This window comes from Dipodomys spectabilis, unplaced genomic scaffold, assembly GCF_019054845.1.
Source record: "Dipodomys spectabilis isolate Male_0828 unplaced genomic scaffold, ASM1905484v1 ptg000363l, whole genome shotgun sequence".
NCBI lineage: Eukaryota > Metazoa > Chordata > Mammalia > Rodentia > Heteromyidae > Dipodomys > Dipodomys spectabilis.
In genome coordinates this window covers 2,667,493-2,685,278 of record NW_024871040.1, presented here as the reverse complement: position 1 = coordinate 2,685,278, position 17,786 = coordinate 2,667,493, and the positions used below count along the sequence as shown (strand labels likewise).

At 49.8% G+C, this 17,786-nt stretch overlaps 2 protein-coding genes across 2 annotated transcripts; one reads left to right on the top strand and one right to left on the bottom strand.

Moving 5' to 3' along the window:
* Positions 1–228: 228 nt before the first annotated feature.
* Positions 229–3,786, top strand: Slc7a4 (solute carrier family 7 member 4). Its single transcript, XM_042666327.1, has 5 exons — positions 229–259; positions 953–1,945; positions 2,380–3,020; positions 3,242–3,350; positions 3,464–3,786. The coding sequence occupies exons 2-5, from the start codon at positions 964–966 to the stop codon at positions 3,637–3,639; spliced, it is 1,908 nt and encodes a 635-aa protein (XP_042522261.1). The 5' UTR covers positions 229–259; positions 953–963; the 3' UTR covers positions 3,640–3,786.
* A 2,752-nt stretch (positions 3,787–6,538) lies between these two features.
* On the bottom strand, positions 6,539–16,747 carry P2rx6 (purinergic receptor P2X 6). The gene is made up of 12 exons (XM_042666328.1): positions 16,436–16,747; positions 15,174–15,324; positions 14,014–14,085; positions 10,582–10,657; positions 10,069–10,162; positions 9,915–9,995; positions 9,691–9,832; positions 9,492–9,601; positions 7,151–7,244; positions 6,997–7,062; positions 6,800–6,877; positions 6,539–6,683 (listed from the first exon to the last, which is right to left on the bottom strand). Exons 1-12 carry the CDS (start codon positions 16,567–16,569, stop codon positions 6,600–6,602), a joined length of 1,182 nt encoding a protein of 393 aa, XP_042522262.1. The 5' UTR covers positions 16,570–16,747; the 3' UTR covers positions 6,539–6,599.
* Between the last annotated feature and the right edge of the window lie 1,039 nt (positions 16,748–17,786).

Sequence of the window (17,786 nt, the reverse complement as noted above, 5' to 3'; positions counted from 1 at the left end):
GAGCTCTTGATCTGCACCAGGTAAGTTATGCGTAGAGGAAGTTATTTAGCTGTGTGATGGCGGAGGGGGGCGCAGGCTGGGCCCCCTCTCCCCCCAGGAGATGCGGCGGGGGGCAGGGGGAGGGACGGGACGCTGTGCGGTGATCCAGCGCCTTGGAGGCGGGGGCGGGCCCTGCGCACAGGCGGCGTTCGTTCGCTGGCTGGTGGGGGCGGGCACTGCGCGCAGAGCTGGCGGTGACTGCGGTAGCTGGCGACAGCAGGTGGGTCGCGGCAGGGTTAGGCTGAAGCTCAATAGCAAGCAAAGACTGTGGTGTCTGGGGACGAGGGCAGTGCTTCTGGCTACTAGGTAGCTCCCGGCGCAGGCCACGACGATAAGGCGGCAGCTTGTAGGGTTTGGGCAAGTGCACGGTGGGTCTCACCTCCAGATCAGGGGCCCCTGCTTGCTGGCCTGGTGAGCTGATATTCCAGCCTGGCAGCAGGGGGTGGGGTTGGAGGTGATCGTTCTTTGAGGCCAAGTGGTGGCTTGGGCCACGCCCCGACTACCGGAGCCGCTCCCGTTCCGGGTACTGGAGGCCCAGCTCCTCCGAAGCCTCCCATTTCCTCTGGCGCTTAGATCCCTGATCCATCATGGATCTGTTCCCAATCTCTCTCACTTTCTGGGGCTACCTCTTCATTTTCAGTGTCAGATTAGCCGGCGCCTAGGTCAGGCTCTGCCCTGCCCCCTCCACTGCCCAGGAGGCTGACAGGATCTCCAGCTTCCTTATGACTTCCCATGTCTGTGGTCTCATCCTAGTCTTTAAGTAGATCCTCAAGTGCAGGTGTCCTGCATCCGTCCCTCCCCACCCCAACCCGGTGGAGTCAAGAGAATGAGCCGAGAGTGGGCAATCCAAGAGAGACACAAGGCTAGCCAGGACCTGACTGGACAACCTGTCATTTCCCTCTGACCCTCCTAGGTCCCAGCACCATGGCCCGGGGACTGTTCAGCACTGCCAGCCTGGCTGGATTCTGCCAGAAGCTGAATCGATTGAAGCCACTGGAGGACTCCAGCATGGAGACATCTCTGCGGCGCTGCCTCTCCACACTGGACCTGACCCTTCTGGGCGTGGGGGGCATGGTAGGCTCCGGTCTCTATGTGCTCACAGGCACTGTAGCCAAGGACATAGCTGGGCCTGCTGTGCTCTTGTCTTTTGCCATAGCTGCTGTGGCATCCCTGCTGGCTGCCCTATGCTATGCAGAATTTGGAGCACGTGTGCCCCGCACGGGCTCCGCGTACCTGTTTACCTATGTATCCATGGGTGAAGTGTGGGCCTTCCTCATCGGCTGGAATGTGCTTCTGGAATACCTCATTGGAGGGGCTGCTGTGGCCCGTGCCTGGAGCGGCTATTTGGATGCCATCTTTAGCCACAGCATTCGCAACTTCACTGAATCTCATGTGGGTGTCTGGCAGGTGCCCTTTCTGGCCCAATACCCAGATTTTCTGGCTGCTGGCATCTTACTTGTGGCTTCTGCCTTTGTCTCCTGTGGAGCCCGAGTCTCTTCCTGGCTCAATCACACCTTCTCAGCCATCAGCCTAATTGTCATCCTCTTCATCATCATCTTGGGTTTTGCCCTGGCCTGTCCCCATAATTGGAGCCCTAAGGAAGGTGGCTTTGCACCTTTTGGCTTTTCTGGCATCATGGCAGGCACAGCTACCTGTTTCTATGCCTTTGTGGGTTTTGATGTCATTGCTGCCTCCAGTGAGGAGGCCCAGAACCCACGGCGGGCTGTACCTATGGCTATTGCCATCTCTCTTGGCCTGGCAGCTAGTGCCTATATCCTTGTCTCCACTGTGCTAACACTCATGGTGCCCTGGCACAGCCTGGACCCTGACTCTGCCCTTGCTGATGCCTTCTATAGGCGGGGATACAGCTGGGCTGGCTTCATCGTGGCAGCTGGTTCCATCTGTGGTAAGTGACTCATGTGGATAGGGTGGGTGGGAACAGGGCAGTGGGAGCCTGACCCTGAGCTTCTTGGAGAACATACCTCCATTCAGGTCTCAATTTTATCAGCTGTATAATGGGCCCAGGAAAACACTAATTATTAGATCTTTTCCATCCAGGCTGGATAAAGTGCTGTTGCCCACAAATTGTCTGTAATATCAATTCTAGGCATGCACTTACAAATCCTTTGGGGCAGTGGCATTCAGCCATCTCTGAACTGGAATGCTATTCCTGGGGGAGGGGGTGACAATCCAGCAACCCCCAAACATTTATACTTACTTTTTGAGAACCTAAACTCATGTCCCTATATCCAAAGAGTCCCCTTATGCCCCTGCCCCTCCAACAGTGGCCCTTGATGAGCTCCTCTGCCATACTGAATGCCCTCTTTCCCTCTGCTGCAGCCATGAATACCGTCCTACTCAGCAACCTTTTCTCGCTGCCACGAATTGTCTATGCCATGGCCGCCGATGGGCTCTTCTTCCAGATATTTGCCCGTGTACATCCCCGGACACAGGTGCCTGTGATGGGGATACTGGTGTTTGGGGTCCTCATGGCTCTCCTCGCACTGCTGTTAGACCTGGAGGCATTGGTCCAGTTCCTGTCCATTGGTACTCTACTGGCCTATACTTTCGTGGCCACCAGCATCATTGTACTACGCTTCCAGAAGGTTTCTCCACCCAGCTCCCCAGGCCTGGCCAGCCCTAGCCCCACAGCTAAGAAGTACGACTCGTTCGCTGACCACATACAGCTAGTAGGTTCTGTGCAGACTTCCATCGCTGAGCCTGGGCAGCTGCGACCATCCCTAAGGCCCTACTTGGGCTTCCTGGAGGAATGTAGCCCTGGACCTGCAGTGGCTTGGGCACTTGGCATCCTGGTGGCCTCGGCCATTACCCTAGGCTGTGTGCTGGTCTTTGGGGACTCAGCTCTGCACCTCCCACGGTGGGCCTACATCCTGCTGCTTGTGATCAGTGGTATCGTGTTCCTGCTTAGCCTCCTCGTCCTGGGGGCTTACCAGCAACAGCAACAGCAAGACACTTTCCAGGTATTTCCTCCATCTAGCACACACTCACTTGACCCAACTAGCTCTTTGGCCCTACCAGTTCTGTCATCTCACAGAAAGTAAAGGGCTTATGGGGCTGAGGAGGTCAATCTATCCTCTCTTACCCCCATAGTAAGGATCCACAGGTCTCCAGACTCTCCAGAGACAGGGGCACGGGGCCAACAGATCCTGCAGCCCAGCTTTCTTTACTCTTATGCCTTCAGATACCCTTGGTGCCCTTGACTCCAGCCCTGAGCATCCTCCTCAATATCTGCCTCATGCTCAAGCTAAGCTACCTGACCTGGCTGCGTTTTGCCATCTGGCTGCTGATTGGTGAGTGGGGCCAAGCTGAGGCACACTCCCCCAAGTACTGCAGTGGTGTGGGAGGAGGGGGGACAAGACAGGGCTGGGATCTGGCTCTCAGGCTCATTCCATATCCTCTACAGGACTCGCTGTATATTTTGGCTACGGTATCTGGCACAGCAAGGAGAACCAACGGGAACCACCAGAGCTGGCCACTGCACACTACGTGGTATTCCCCAATGGTGGCCTGGAAGAGACTGTGGAGACAGTGCAGCCTGCTAGCCAGGAGCCAGCCCAGGAGCCTGGCTGTGCAGAGTAGCTTGGCCTGTCTGTGAGACCTATTGAAATTTCCCTGCATTCCTCACTTCCTTGAGAGACAAGAAGAGTTGGGGCTGCACATGTCATGGACGACTTGGGTTTGCAGGCCTGCTCAGGATGGGGTCGAGTGTTCTCAGGACCACCTGACTTAGGTGCCAAGCTGCTGTCTTGTGAGTTTGTGTGTGTGTGTGTGTGTGTGTGTGTGTGTGTGTGTGCACGTGCACACAGGTACTGGGGCTTGAACTCAGCCTCTGGGCACTCTACCACTTGAGCACATCTTTGCTTCTGGCTTTCAAGTGATTAATTGGAGATAAAAGTCTCATGGACTTTCCTGACTGAGCTGGCTTTGAACCAGGATTCTCAGACCTCAGCCTTCTGAGTAGCTAGGTTACAGGTGTGAGTTACCAGTGCCTAGAAAACTGCTGGTCTTTAGAGATAGGCCTTGGCTAGTGCTGGTGTGGTGGCCTCTTTGTCCAGTGCCTTCCTGTTTATTAGCAATTCTGGCTACCTGGACAGGTGAGGGAAGACTAGGCAGGAAAAAGCTCCAGGGACCCATAATAATAACTATTCTACTGGCCATATGGCCAGCCATGATGTACTGTGGCACTCTTTAGGCACTGAGTTCTTATTTGTCCCTCTCTGCCCTCAAACCAAGCAGTAGTTCCTGATTCACAGCAAAGATAGTGAGGCTCTGAAAATTATCACTGGACAGTTACACAGCTAGATTTGGGACCAAAATCATTCTCATGCTGGATTCTCTGCCCAGTTCAGCAGGGAGTTGCTCATCCCTAGATGAGGAAGGAGCCATAACAAGGGTGTGGTGAGCTTCCCATGTCTAGGGGTAGATTTAAGGAGTAATGGCTGGGCCTGAAGGTCAGTCAGAAAAAGCAGTGAGATTCAAGGGACCTTTTGATTTTTTTTTAGGGCTCCCAGAGATCAGAGCATGAGCCCTAGGGTCACTTAGGGCACACCTGGACACAGGCACATTTCCACAAGACCCTTCTCCTCCAGGCACATACCTTCGTGGCCCAAATGGCTACTCCAAGGTAATGAAGTGACAATTATTTACAAGCTCAGACCCAGCCACAGCTTGCTTTTGCTAACTCTCTCTTTATCCACCTTGCCAGGGCTTTCAGATAAAGCCTTGGGGTCTCTGCTGCTACTCAGTGCCCAAGGCAGAAGTGCCCACGAATATCTGGGCTCCACTGGGGCGCAGATGAAAGCTGCACATGAATGTGCATGTGTGGCAATGCTTGGGGTATCCCTGCTACCTTTCAGCCTGAGTACAAAGGAGTTTCCAGGAACACCCTAGCCCATGTTATATACATAATTCCACTGGGGTCCCTATGGGTGAGCTATGTCCACTATAGCCACCTCCCCCTTCCCTTCCCTCCCTGGAAAGACAGGAAGCTGTTGGCTTTGTCAAGCTTTACTTCAGTAGTGACATCAGCTTTCCCTAGATCCTGGGAACAACAACGTACATGTGGCCTGCCTCCAATCCCCAGCCCTTGGGATCCATACCTTTCTACTTTAGTACTCTAGAGCCCTCCTCTTCTATAAAAACCACTGCTCGGGGCTGGGAAGGTGGCTCAGTGGTAGAGTGCTTGCCTAGCATGCATGAAGCTCTGGGTTTGATTCCTCAGTACACAGAAAAAGCCAGAAGTAGCACTGTGGCTCAAGTGGTAGAGTGCTATCTTTGAGCAAAAGAAGCTCAGGGACAGTGCCCAGGCCCTGAGTTCAAGCCCCGGGACTGGCAAAAAACAAACAAAAAATACTGCTCTGGATACTGAGAGGTAGCAGAGGTGCTGAAGCTTTGGGTGCCAGATGATTCCAGATGTTAATGCAGCTTCGGCTCCAGCACAATTCTGATGGCCAGGCACTCATGAGAAAACAGTAATTTACTGAGATGGGAGTATTTTCAAAACCCTGCCCCCCCCCCCGGGACCAAGAGAGGGTTGGCCTCCTGTAACTCTATCCTTTCCTCCTGATCATGGCCCTGGGATATGGAAACAATTCCCATCAGGCAGAATTTGGGCTCCTGTTGAAGAGTTGCAGAGCCAGAACTTGGCCAGACTTTATTAGGGCATTTCTTGCAGCCTCTGTACTCTACCTGAGGTCAGAGTTATAGCCTTTTGCATGTGGGGGCCTCTTGGCAGGGTGGGCAGCTGCATATGACCTAAATGACAATAGTCAGGAAAGAGGCTTTGCCCCAGTGATCCATAATAGTAACTGTCACTCTGGCCACATTGCCAGCTACCATGTACTGTAGTGTTCTTTTGGCACTGAGCTCTTGCCTGTCCCTTTCTCTCTCCCACCAAAGATGTTGAGGCCCTTCCAAGGTAGCTCTGACACAGGGGCACAGCCAGACTTGGGTCCAGAAGGCCTCCTTAAGCTGGGTATTCTGCCTAGCTCAGAGGGGAACTGCATATTCTAAATGTACACCCTCCTTTTACAAAGGACCACCATAAACCAGTGATCAGGATGCAGGGGGTGGGCTGAGGGCCTCAGGAGATATACAGCAGATCCCAAAGGACCAAGTGACCACAAACTCAGCACTATTACCCTCTCCTTGTCACAGCCCTCTGTAGTGGCAGGTGTTTACAGGCAGGACAGATGTGGGCCCTCTACCCTTGACACCTTGTATATGCTCTGGTCTCTACCTCTATGGCTTAAGTCTCACCACTCCCCTCATATCTTTAAATAAAATTGGCTTCTGTGTCCTCCCAGATGGCACCCTACCAAGGGTGGGCCTAGTCTTCTTGGGAGTTCAAAGGAGGAATCCATCCCCATCTCCAATTTTACTGGGCTTTCTCTGTGAACCAGCCCCTAGCCCTCAACCCCTAACAAGCAGAGAACAGCTAAGGTCTTGGGAATTGACAGGCAAGTGGTTCTGAGGCCACTCTCACATTGGTTTCAGGATGCCAACAGTAGCAGATGTAAGGGGGCAAATGCTGGCACCATCTAAGGCAGCTGGGCATCCGGGCTTGTGGGTGGGAAAGCTGGCTTCTTCTGTGCAGGAATGCCATTTGCTTTAGGCGCTTTTGCCTATGGACAAAAAATAGCTGATCAGGGGTCTGGTTAATATCCCCCAAAATGTGACAGAACCCAGTGTCCAGACAGAGTGACCTCAGTTCTAGGACCAACACAGGTCTGCAACTCACTTCCTCATACTTCGTCCTCCAGTAGAAATGGGCTTCTCTATCCACATATAGCAAGAGCAGGTCACAGAGGAAGGTGACCTGGGAAAAGTAGGGCCCATCACATCCCAGCTTCCAAAGCTGCCTTCCCTCCACCATCTTAGCTGCAACATGCAGGCACTCACTTGCAGCCAGGGCAGACCCACAATGATTAGACTCACCACACCCAGCAAGGCTGCTCCCGTACCCACTGTGATGGCTGTGGGGATCAGCCCAAACTTCCCTGCCTAAGAGAGGCTTAGGTTGAGTCTTTTAGACCATGACTGCCCTCCCAAGCTTCTTCCAGGCCCATCTGTCTGAATTTCAAACCCTTACCTGGCCAGTGACAAGGATGTCAAAGCGGATCCCATAGAGCTTGAGCAGACTCCGGGTCTCCACACCTGAGGCCTCCCACCAGTGATTGGATGTCCTTGGGTGGGGAAAGAGGGCTTTGGTGTCCATGCTGCCTTATTTCCAGGCTAGATGGGTTTTATTGGGCCTCAGTCTTACTTATAGGTTGACTCTCAGCCCAAGCCTGAGTCCTGGGTCTTGGCCCTAGGTAGGTGCTAAAGACAGGCCAGATATATGGCAGAGTTCCCTGCCTATGAAGGAGACCAGAAGACAGCAGGAGTTGGGAGGAATGGGAGGAGAAAAGCAGAGTATGGTTGGGCAGGCTGAGAACTGTCAGAACCTTGAGGCAGGAATTCACTTTTCCCAGAACTGGGGAAGAAGATTCACCTAAGGTGGCTTCCTAGAGCCCAGGAAGAAGGCCTGTGTAGAGAAAAGTAGGACTGGCAAATCCATAGTAGGTGGAGAGGAAACAGAAAGCCAGAAGGGCTGGGGAGGTCGGGAAAGCCAGGCCAGACAGGACATGGTGAGTTGCATTAAGTGTATGTGTGGTGGTGGTGTACACATGTTTTCCTGTGTGGTGTCAAAGTGACAGAAGTAGCAGAAAGATCTCAATGGGTTTTACTTAAGTGATTGAAAGACATGATAATAAATGCAATTTAAGATCCTTGAGTGTGACAGGCACTGCTGGCTCATGCCTATAATCCTAACTACTCAGGAGGCTGAGATCTGAGAATTACAAAGCCAGGCTGAGAAGAAAAGTCTATGAGCCTCCTATCTCCAATTAACTACCAAAAAAGCTGGAAGTGGAGCTGTGGTTCAAGTGGTAGAGCACCAGCCTTGAGTAGCAAAGCTTAGGGACTGCATCTAGGACGTGAGTTCAAGCCCCAGAATCAGTACACACACACACACACACACACACACACACACACACACACACACACACACACACACACACACACACACACACACACACACAAGCCTTGAGTGCATCTTCAGTTAGAAAGCACAAAAATTTAGAACCATTATTGGCACTGCTGTAGAAATCTAAATATTAGATTTAATTGGCCAATGTCCAGTTTCTTGGGTGTGATGGTTGGTTGGCAGTCACATGGAAGGTCCTTGTTCTCAGTATTGGGAAGGGTGAGTGTCCAGTCTCTGCCACTTATTTTAAAATAATCTTTCTTGCTTTTTTTCTTCTGTCCTATTACTGGGGCTTGAATTCAGTGTCTCACACTGTTGTTCAAGGGTAGCACTTTCACTTGAACCACAGTTTTACTTCTGGCTTTTTGCTAGTTGATTGGAGATAAGCATCTCATGGACTTTTCTGCCCAGGCTGGCTTCAAACCATAATCCTCAGATCTCAGCCTCCTGAGTAGCTAAGATTACAGGCCTGAGACACTGCTACTCAGCTTTTGTTTTTCTTTTCCATACTAGGGTATGAACTCACGGCCTTATGCCTACTCTGCTTGTTTAGCTGTCATTTTACCACTTGAGTCCTGCTTCCACTCCAGCTCAGTTTCCCCATCCCCCATACCAAAATGACTGACATTTGGCTTTTTAATTAAGGTTAACATTCTACCACTTGAGACACACCGCTAGTACAGCATTTTTTGATAGTTAATTGGAAATGGAGTCTCATGGACTTTTCTGCCCTGGTTGCTTCAAACCCTGATTGTCAAGAATCAGGTAGATGAGTTGCTAGCATTACTAGCATGAGACATCAGCACCAAGCTACTTGAAAATGCTTCTGTTTTGCTTTGCTTTGCTTTGCTTTATTTCATGTTCTGCAAGGCTTAGGATCAAACACAAGGCCTTCCATACCCTAGACAAGCACTTTACCATATCTTCAATCCAAAGGAGTTCTGTTTGAAATCTATAGTTAGTTTTTTTTTAAGACAGGGAAGAAAAAAATGCAAATGTGGCCAAATGTTAAAAATAAAACTAGTGAATACAAATGAATGGTATATGAATATGCATGACACTAACCTTTGAACTTACTACAGATGTTTTGGGTAAAAAGTTTAGATCAAACCATTAGGAGAAAATAAAAAACAAAATGTCCCATTGCCATACAAGGGAGCTGTTAGGAGCAGGGTTGGGTGGAAGAGGAGCCTTGCCAGGGTCCAGAGGCAGAGAGATTGTACTGACAGGATGTATAGCCAGATGGAGCCTGGGATGGAAAATAAGGGCTGTGAACACCCACTTCTGCCCCCTGGAAACTCTCTTAGGCATAGTGGACCTAGTTACAATCTGTCCTGGAAGCCAGAGGGAAATGGGTAGGGGGAGACTTGCCCCAGGCACAGCCATCAGGCACTGGGAGCCATACCTGAAGTTGTAGCCTCTCTCTTGCAGCTGGAAAGAGTAGCGAGGCCAGCAGTCGGCGCCTCCAATGTCCAGGTTGCAATCCCAGTGGACTGTGATGCCTACAGCGCCACCCTGCACACAGCATATATCTGCTCCCACTGGTGGGTGGGCCTGAGGTCCTCTCCCTGAGCCCTTCAACATCCCAAACATTGAGGACCCACCAACAATGCCAAGTCATCGAAGTTGGCTCCAGCTGCAGCCACAAGGTCCCCAATGCGGAACACAGGGCAGTAGGGGCTGGAGTGTGGATCGTAGCGACAGTGCTTGAAATAGGTGGTGTCCCAGGTGTCTAAAGCATTGGTCCTGGGAAGGGGCAGGGCTGGGGAATTAGATCAGCTGGGGAACATAGAGGGTCTGGGGTCAGCCAGAGCCTGCCCATGCTTACTTGGAAAAGTTGAACTTGCTGAAGGTGACAGTATTTTTGATGAACAGCGTAAAGTTCTTGGCCTGGATCAGAAGAGGCTTCCTGTAGGTAGAGGGTATATTAGCAAGATTTTAACCACCCTGGAGTCCTTCCCTGGGAATCAGGGGAGACTTACATGGGCACAGCTCTGCTCTCCACTGGGCACCAACTCCAGATCTCACACGTACTATGGGTCTCATTGAATACCACACACTGACCTGTTTTTATGCCTTAAAAAAGAACACAGGGGGCTGGGAATGTGGCCTAGTAGTAGAGTGCTTGCTCAGCATGAATGAAGTCCTGGGTTTGATTCCTCAGTACCACATAAACAGGAAAAAAAAAGTCAAAAGTGGCACTGTGGCTCAAGAGGTGGAGTGCTAGCCTTGAGCAAAAAGAAGCTCAGGGACAGTACCCAGGCCCTGAGTTCAAGCCCAAAGACTGGCAAACACACACACACACACACACACACACACACACACACACACACACACACTGAACTCTAAGCCCTCAAGGACATGAGAGAGAAGCTGTTGGCAGAACAGGCAATGCCAGGACAGGTGCAATAAAGCCTACCTTCAGGACCACCCAGGATTTCCTCCTCATTCCTTTCCCAAGGGGAGGTGCTGGAAGACAGAGCTCACACACTTACCATGGCTGTGCGTCCCCATCTCCCCTTCAGGGCAGTCCTCTTGGGCCCAGCAGTTAGCCAGTGGGACAGAGGGGTGCTGGGGTGGATGAGAGATCCTTAGTTACCAATAACTCAGGAAGAGATTCCTCTCCTCTGTGACTCAGCTCCATAGACCACAAGGACACACCTCTGCCCTACAGATTTTCCAGGATACGCTGGAGTTGGAGGCCCATGGGCAAACACACATTGGAAGGTTCAAATAAACAGAGACTGGGGGACAAGATGGAGGAGTGGACAACTAGCTGCCCTCTGATCAGATAAGGAAATAAGGACGACGAAGTGATGTAGCTTCTCTGGTACAATTTGGACAACAGAACAGAAAGGTGTAGGGACCTTGGCAAAGACAAGCTAATGATATTCGGTGTGCTAGGGTGGAGGCAAGAGGGTATAGCCAATAAAGAGCAGAACCTGAAGTCACAGGGAAGTAGGACCTACCATACTTGCTGGGGCCCCATAGACCAGTCCCTTCCCTGCTTGTTCTTCTACCACCAGAAACATTCATTGCCTTCACAGGGTCAGAGTTATGGCGATCGTCCATAGAGGAAGTGGGTATGCCAGAGAGCAAGGTAGCCTTGAGCTTCAGGAACTCTTATGGGGCCTTAGCTCCAGGGAATGGGAGGCAGAGTGACTGAAGAACTCTGAAAAGCCATAATGCAATGTGGGACTTTTGTGGGGAATGGAGTTATGACCTTTGGACAGAGGACAAAGTGGAACCAACTACTCTTCTTTGCTGTCCTTACCTATATCTGTGTATACCCCTTCTCTGTACCATAAATGCCACATCTCTTTCAAATCATTGTGTCTCTAACAGGACTCTACTCAGTAGTCTCAGTGGCCCAACCAAAGCATAAGAGATTAAGTTCCATCCCATTACACCCATCCTGGCTCCCTTTTCCTTCCATTTTTCCTTCAAGCTCAGATCCTTAGCCCCTGAGATATTGAAATAACCTCTTCCACTCCAGTCCATATCTGCCCTTACCCCAAGAATCAGCAGATCAGCCTAGATAGAGGTTTTTCATCTTATCCAACCAGGACCCATGCCCAGGCCTCCCTCTCTGCCTTAACATTCTGTTCCAGCCAAATCTACCCTGCTCTTTGGGAGCTTATGCCTATAATCCTAGCTACTCAGAAAGTTAAGATCTGAGGATCATGCTCCGAGGCCAGCCCAAGCAGGAAAGTCTGTGAGACTGTTATCTCCAATAAACTATTCAGAAAAAAAACAACAGAAGTGGCACTGTGGCTAAAGTGGTAGAGCGCTAGCCTTGAGCAAAAGAAGCTCAGGGATACTGCCTAGGCTCTGAGTTGAAGCCCTGGGACTGGCAAAAAAAATAAAATTAAAATTAATTTAAAAAAAAAGAAGCTTAGGGGTCTGGGAATGTGGCTTAGTGGCAGAATGCTTGCCTAGCATGCTTGAAGCCCTGGGTTCGATTCCTCAGTACCACATAGACAGAAAAGGCCAGAAATGGTGCTGTGGCTTAAGTGGTAGAGTGCTAGCCTTGAGCAAAAGCAGCTCAGGGACAGTGCCCAGGCACTGAGTTCAAGCCTTATGACCAACTCCCACACCCTACCACCACCACAAAAAAAAAAAGTTAAAACTCACATTCCAGGCTTTTGCAACATACTATAAGTTGGCATTAATAAACCCTGGACCTCTGGTTTTTTACTTGAAGAAATTTAAGTCCTTGAACAAAGCCAAACAAGTCTTAAAGACCATCAAGCTTCCTTATAAAACTTGACATAAACCGGGTACCAGTGGCTCATGCCTGTAATCCTAGCTACTCAGGAGGCTGAAATCTGAGGATTGTGGTAGGAAGCCAGCCTGAGCAGAAACATCTGTGAGGCTCTTAACTCCAGTTAACCACCAGAAAACCAGAAATGGAGCTGTGGCTCAAAGTAGTAGAGCACTAGCCTTGAGTAAAGAGGCTCAGGAACAGCACCCAGACCTTGAGTTCAAGCCCCATGGCCAATTAATGAAGGGGGAGGGAGGGAGGGAGGGAGAGAGAAAGAAGCAGGTGGCCAGGATACTAAGGAGAGCCAGTTAGTTCTGGTTAGCTTCAGGAAACCAGGTTGTTGGAGCGACAGATCTCATGCAGCATGGCAGTTGCATGGGAAGAGCCAGATTCCTCAAACATGGGCAATGAGGAATCCCACAGCTTCCAGAAAAGTCAAGTTCATGTTTCCAGCAAAATTTCAGAGCAGTCTACAGAGAGAACTAAATGGACATCTTTAAGCATCCGGAAAGGGAGAAGATAAAGTGTGGACCATCCTAAGGTAAGCAAATCCTTTGTATAGATGCCTCCTCTCTTCTGGGGTAAGGATTTGGACATGTGAGATCCCCTACACCCAGAATGGGACCATCCACCAGAGACAAGCATCTTAACAAGCATCCTCCAGCCCAACAAGTGATCAAATGTTCGACTTGATTAAAGAAAGAGGTTACCATAGAGATAGGCATCCACAGTTATATTTTGGGTATCAACCATTTAAATCTATATAGAGAGGTTAACCAGTGGGCTGTTCTCTGACAAATGCTAAATCACTTGGGACAATCCCAGACCTGGGGTCAGGTGGCAGGATGGCGCAGGAATGGTGACATTTCAGGGAGAGAATCTGCATTTCTGGATGAGAAATGGCCAAGAACAAGATTGGCTCATTTGAAGAGTGCCTAGACATCAACATGGTGCTGGTAGCTCATGCCTGTCATCATAGATATTCATGAGGTTGAAATACAAAGATTGCATTTTGAAGCCAATCCAGATAGAAAAAGCCAGTGAGATTCTTAGTTCCAATTACAGCAAAAAGCCAGATGTGGAGGTTTGGCTTATATGATCAAATGCCAGCCAGCCTTGAACAAAAGAAGCCAAGCAAGAATGCAAAGCCCTGAGTTCAAGCCGCAGTCCTAGCACACATAAGCACACACAAAGTACCCAGAGATCATAACGACTCCAAACTCATTCCAAGCAGAAGTGCTAGTTTACCACCCAAAATGGTCACTGCCTTGGGACACAATAATAAAGACTGAAAATAGAGAAGGGGATGTGATCTTCCCCTTTGTCGTTGGTTATAAGAGGCTATCTGAGCTTGTGCCTGGCAGGTGGGGCCAGAATCAGGAGGGAAGAGCTGGTACTCAGAGATCTCAGTGCTGTCACCCACAGGCGGGGTGGTCTTGAACATGTGATTCACTTTACTGAACTTCAGTGATCTCTTCCTTGAGACTCAGTAGTTATGAGCCCTAAACAAGATAATTTGCAGAAAGATAAATCTGATGCCTAGGACACACTAAGTACACACTGAATAATCTTTAACCACTTGGGAATCAGAAAGGCATGTGGCTGGTGATCCAGGACTGGTGGAGGAAGTGGGGACTCACTGGGAGGTTCTGGATAAACTTACCTCTGGGCATCTGCCTTGAACTTGAGCTGGTGTCACAAGAAGGTTGGTCACCAAGAAGAACACATTCTCTCCCTAAGAGGTAAGTCTCAAGGTTGGTCCTGGCTAGGCTCCTCCAATTGGAAGAGTCAGAGGCCATAACCTGGTTTAATTTGTTGTTGTCGTCCCTGGGATTTGAACTCAAGGCCTTGTGCTTGTTAAACAACAGTCAAGCCACACACCAGTCCTTTGTCTTTCAGTCTCCCACTTTTTCCCAAGTAGACTTTGAACCAAGATTTTCCTACCTCTGCTTCCCAAGTAGCTGGCATTACAGGTATACATGACCACACCCAGCTTGCTGTTTGTTTCTTTTGTGGCCAATGTTCTATCACCCAAACCCAGGAGCCTGATATTGTGTGTGTGTGTGTGTGTGTGTGTGTGTGTGTGTGTGTGTGTGTGTGTGTGTGTGAACTCACAAGCTATTACAGGGGTTGAACTCGGGGCCTATGTGTTGTACTTTAGCTTTTTCCCACACAAGGCTACCATTCTACCATTTGAGCCCCAGCTCCACTGGTGGCTTTTTGGTGGTTAATTGGAGATAAGAGTCTCATGGACTTTCCTGCATGGCAGCAGCTTGATTTTTGAGGGGAAAGTTCTTCACCTCACCTAGTCACCAACCTCATCCCTTAGAAGACACCTCCAGTGAGACAGGAGGAAGCAACTATTGGAGGCTGGCTGAGTTTCTGGCTGCATCTGAGCCCAGGAAGCCTTAGTCAGTCAGTCTGTCTGTCTGTCTGTCTGTCTGACTGATTCTCTGTCTCTGTCTCTGTCCCTGTGTCTCTGGCTTTCAACACATGTGCTCAGCTGGTGTTCTACCACATGAACTATGCCTCCAGTTGACTTTTTGCTGGTTATTTTTGAGATGGAGTCTCATGGACTTTTCTGCTCAGACTGGCTTTGAACTACAGTCCTTTGAATCTCAACTTTCTGAATAGCTAGGATTATATTATTATGATATACTATATATACTATATACTACTGGTGCTCAGAACCATCTCTTTGATACAAGTTATTTCTCATATTTATTTGCATTCCCTCAACCCCCCTGGGCACTGTAGATAGAGAGGGGTTGTAGGCTGTATGTGATTGGCCTCATGTCCCTGGTAGTGGCCCCAGGAACCTACCTGTGGCGGCTTCACAAAGTCAGCTACATCCCAAAGCCGGTTCTCCAGCTCTTTGATCTGTGTCACAGAAACCCCTTTGAGTTTGGTGATGACAGAAACATGGGGGTCCAAGTCTCGCTCCTGGTAGCCTTTCTTCACAATGAGGGCCCACCTGGGGAGATGAGGGACAATGTGCTATCACCATGGCACGAGATGAGCAGTGGAGAGGCTGGGTCCTATACACTTGGCTCCTTCACCACCCACCATATAGCTATCCCCTCAGCATCTAGGGCCCTTGCTTCCTCTCTGCCCTCACCAATCATTCCAGACCCCCTGAACAGGCTAGAAATCCCAACCAGTCAGAGAGCCAGAGCCATCATATGTAGACAGCTTTTACTACACCCACTTTCACCATCCAATGTCCCCACCTCTATCCCCACTATCAACTACTTAGACTCAGTTCACTCCTTTTTTTTCTGATATTGGAGCTTGGATTCAGGGACTGGGCATGTCCTTTAGTTAGTGCTTTTCCACTTTAGCCTCAGCTCCACTTCTGGCTTTCTGGTGGTTAATTGTATAAGAGTTTTACAGACTTTCCTGCCCCAGCTGGCTTTGAACAGAGATCCTCAGATCTCAGGTTCCCGAATAGCTAGGATTATAGACATGAACCACTGGCACCTTGTGAGCTCCCCACCACCATAATTCTTTTTGCCAGTCCTAGGGCTTGAACTCAGGATCTATGTGCTATCCTTGAACTTCTTTTGCTCAAGGCTATCATTCTTAGCACTTGAGCCACAGCTCCACTACTTTGAGCTTTTTTGGTAATTTTTGGAGATTAGAGTCTCATGGACTTTCCTGCCTGGGCTGGCTTTGAACTGCAATTCTCAGATCTCAGCTTGCTGAGTAGCTAGGATTATAAGCATGAACCACCAGTGCCTGGTGCTTTCACCTCAAACTAGAGCTAATGGTCTTTTTGGGGGGCGTCAGTGCTCTAGCTCTCATGAATGTCAGTAATACCACCATCAGTGTCTGGACAGGAATGGGGATGCAACCCAACATGGGACTGGGGACAAAGCCCTGAAAAGGAGTCAGGTAGACACACATCTTGTTCTGATGATATCTGAATAGACAAAGATTACTCCTTCTGCCTACCCTGCCACTTCCCTCCCCCATCCCCCTGACACCCCCCACAAGCATCATGGTTTTTTTAAACTCCCAACCCTCAGCCCCACAAAAACCAACCATGATCCCTCCAGGCAGCCTGTCCAAGATTTCCCTCTTACCCCACCACATAGGCCACCACTCCGAGTTGCAGCAGTCTCTGTAAGATGCCCACCTTCCAGTTCCTGGTCATGACATACTTCTCTGTCTTATAATCTAGGAGCCCCCGGGCTGCTGCTGCCCCTAGGAAGCCCATGTTCCCAGCTCCTGCTGTCAGCTACCTATGAGTCAGCATAGCAGCTGCAGCCACTACTACTGAGCTGGAGGCACAGCAGGCGCCCAACCAGGCCAGGCCACACAGTTGTTAAAGGGACACCTCCTGGGCAGAATCCAGTTCTGGGCTCCGTCCCAAGTCCTATCTACCCTGGGCCTCTCCTTCTCTCCAGAGTCCCTCTGATGGAAGAACATACCCCTGCTTTCTGATTCCACTTCCTTATAGGGTAGGAAATGACAGATGTAAGTGCTGTGAAAGGTCTTTATGTGGCAGCAGAATCCCAAGGAAAGTTTCAGGAAGAGATGGCCGTTGAGCTAATGCTTGCAGATCTTACATTCTTTCTAGAGAAGTGGCTCTGACTCCAGAAAGAAGCCTGCACCCATAACAGAGCTTCTGGAGTCAGAGAAGAGCCTGTAAAAACTTTGAGAACACTCCACAAGCTCTGGAGTCAGGAGAACCATAGAAGGTGTGACATTGGCGAAGATGCATTGTAATCATAATCGGACTTGTGGAATTGAAACAAACCCTTTATACAACTACTTAAAAATAAATAAATAAATCCAGGTGCCAGGAGCTCATGCCTGTAATCCTAGCTACTTAGGAGGCAGACATCTGAAGATTGCAGTTCAAAGCTAGCCTGGGCAGGAAAGTCCATGAGACTCTTATCTCCAATTAACCACCAAAAAGCTGGAAGTGGAGCTGTGGCTCAAGTGGTAGTGCACTAGCCTTGCACAAAAGAGCTCAGAGACATTGCTCAGGCCCTAAATTCAATCCTTAGGAGCCCCACAGAGAGGGGGGAGCGGTAAATAAATAATTTTTTTTTAATTTTATTTTATTGTAAAGCTACTATACAGAGGGTTACAGTTACATGAGTGAGGTAATGAGTACACTTCCTCTTGAACATTGTTACCTCCTCCATTGAAATAAAATTTTAAAGAGATGCTGGCACCTCACAAAGCAGCAGGAATAATAAACGCCCCAAAGGTGCCCACCCCTGTGCGTGGCAGTGAGGCTCACATGAATTCACCCTGCTTCATGTTGGTGCAGGCCAGTCGCGGTTTCTATGGCGACCAGCAACACGAGGTTGCCATGAAACCGCCGCGGGGGAGGAGAGCGGCGGCGGGGGAGAGGGGCAGGTAGGTAGGGAAAAGCTGCCACTGGTTGCGATGAACGCCTGTTGTCTATGTGCCGCATTCCAT

What these genes read in the sequence shown, in the direction of transcription:
- Slc7a4 (XM_042666327.1), top strand. Translation starts at nt 964, where the DNA reads ATGGCCCGGGGACTGTTCAGCACTGCCAGCCTGGCTGGATTCTGCCAG. An exon ending in GGCAGCTGGTTCCATCTGTG is followed by an intron (nt 1,946 to 2,379) that starts GTAAGTGACTCA and finishes CCTCTGCTGCAG; the next exon opens with CCATGAATACCGTCCTACTC. An exon ending in TGCCATCTGGCTGCTGATTG is followed by an intron (nt 3,351 to 3,463) that starts GTGAGTGGGGCC and finishes TATCCTCTACAG; the next exon opens with GACTCGCTGTATATTTTGGC.
- P2rx6 (XM_042666328.1), bottom strand. Translation starts at nt 16,569, where the DNA reads ATGGGCTTCCTAGGGGCAGCAGCAGCCCGGGGGCTCCTAGATTATAAG. An exon ending in GTGGTGGCCTATGTGGTGGG is followed by an intron (nt 15,325 to 16,435) that starts GTAAGAGGGAAA and finishes TCATCTCCCCAG; the next exon opens with GTGGGCCCTCATTGTGAAGA. An exon ending in AGCAAGTTCAACTTTTCCAA is followed by an intron (nt 9,833 to 9,914) that starts GTAAGCATGGGC and finishes GCCCCTTCCCAG; the next exon opens with GACCAATGCTTTAGACACCT.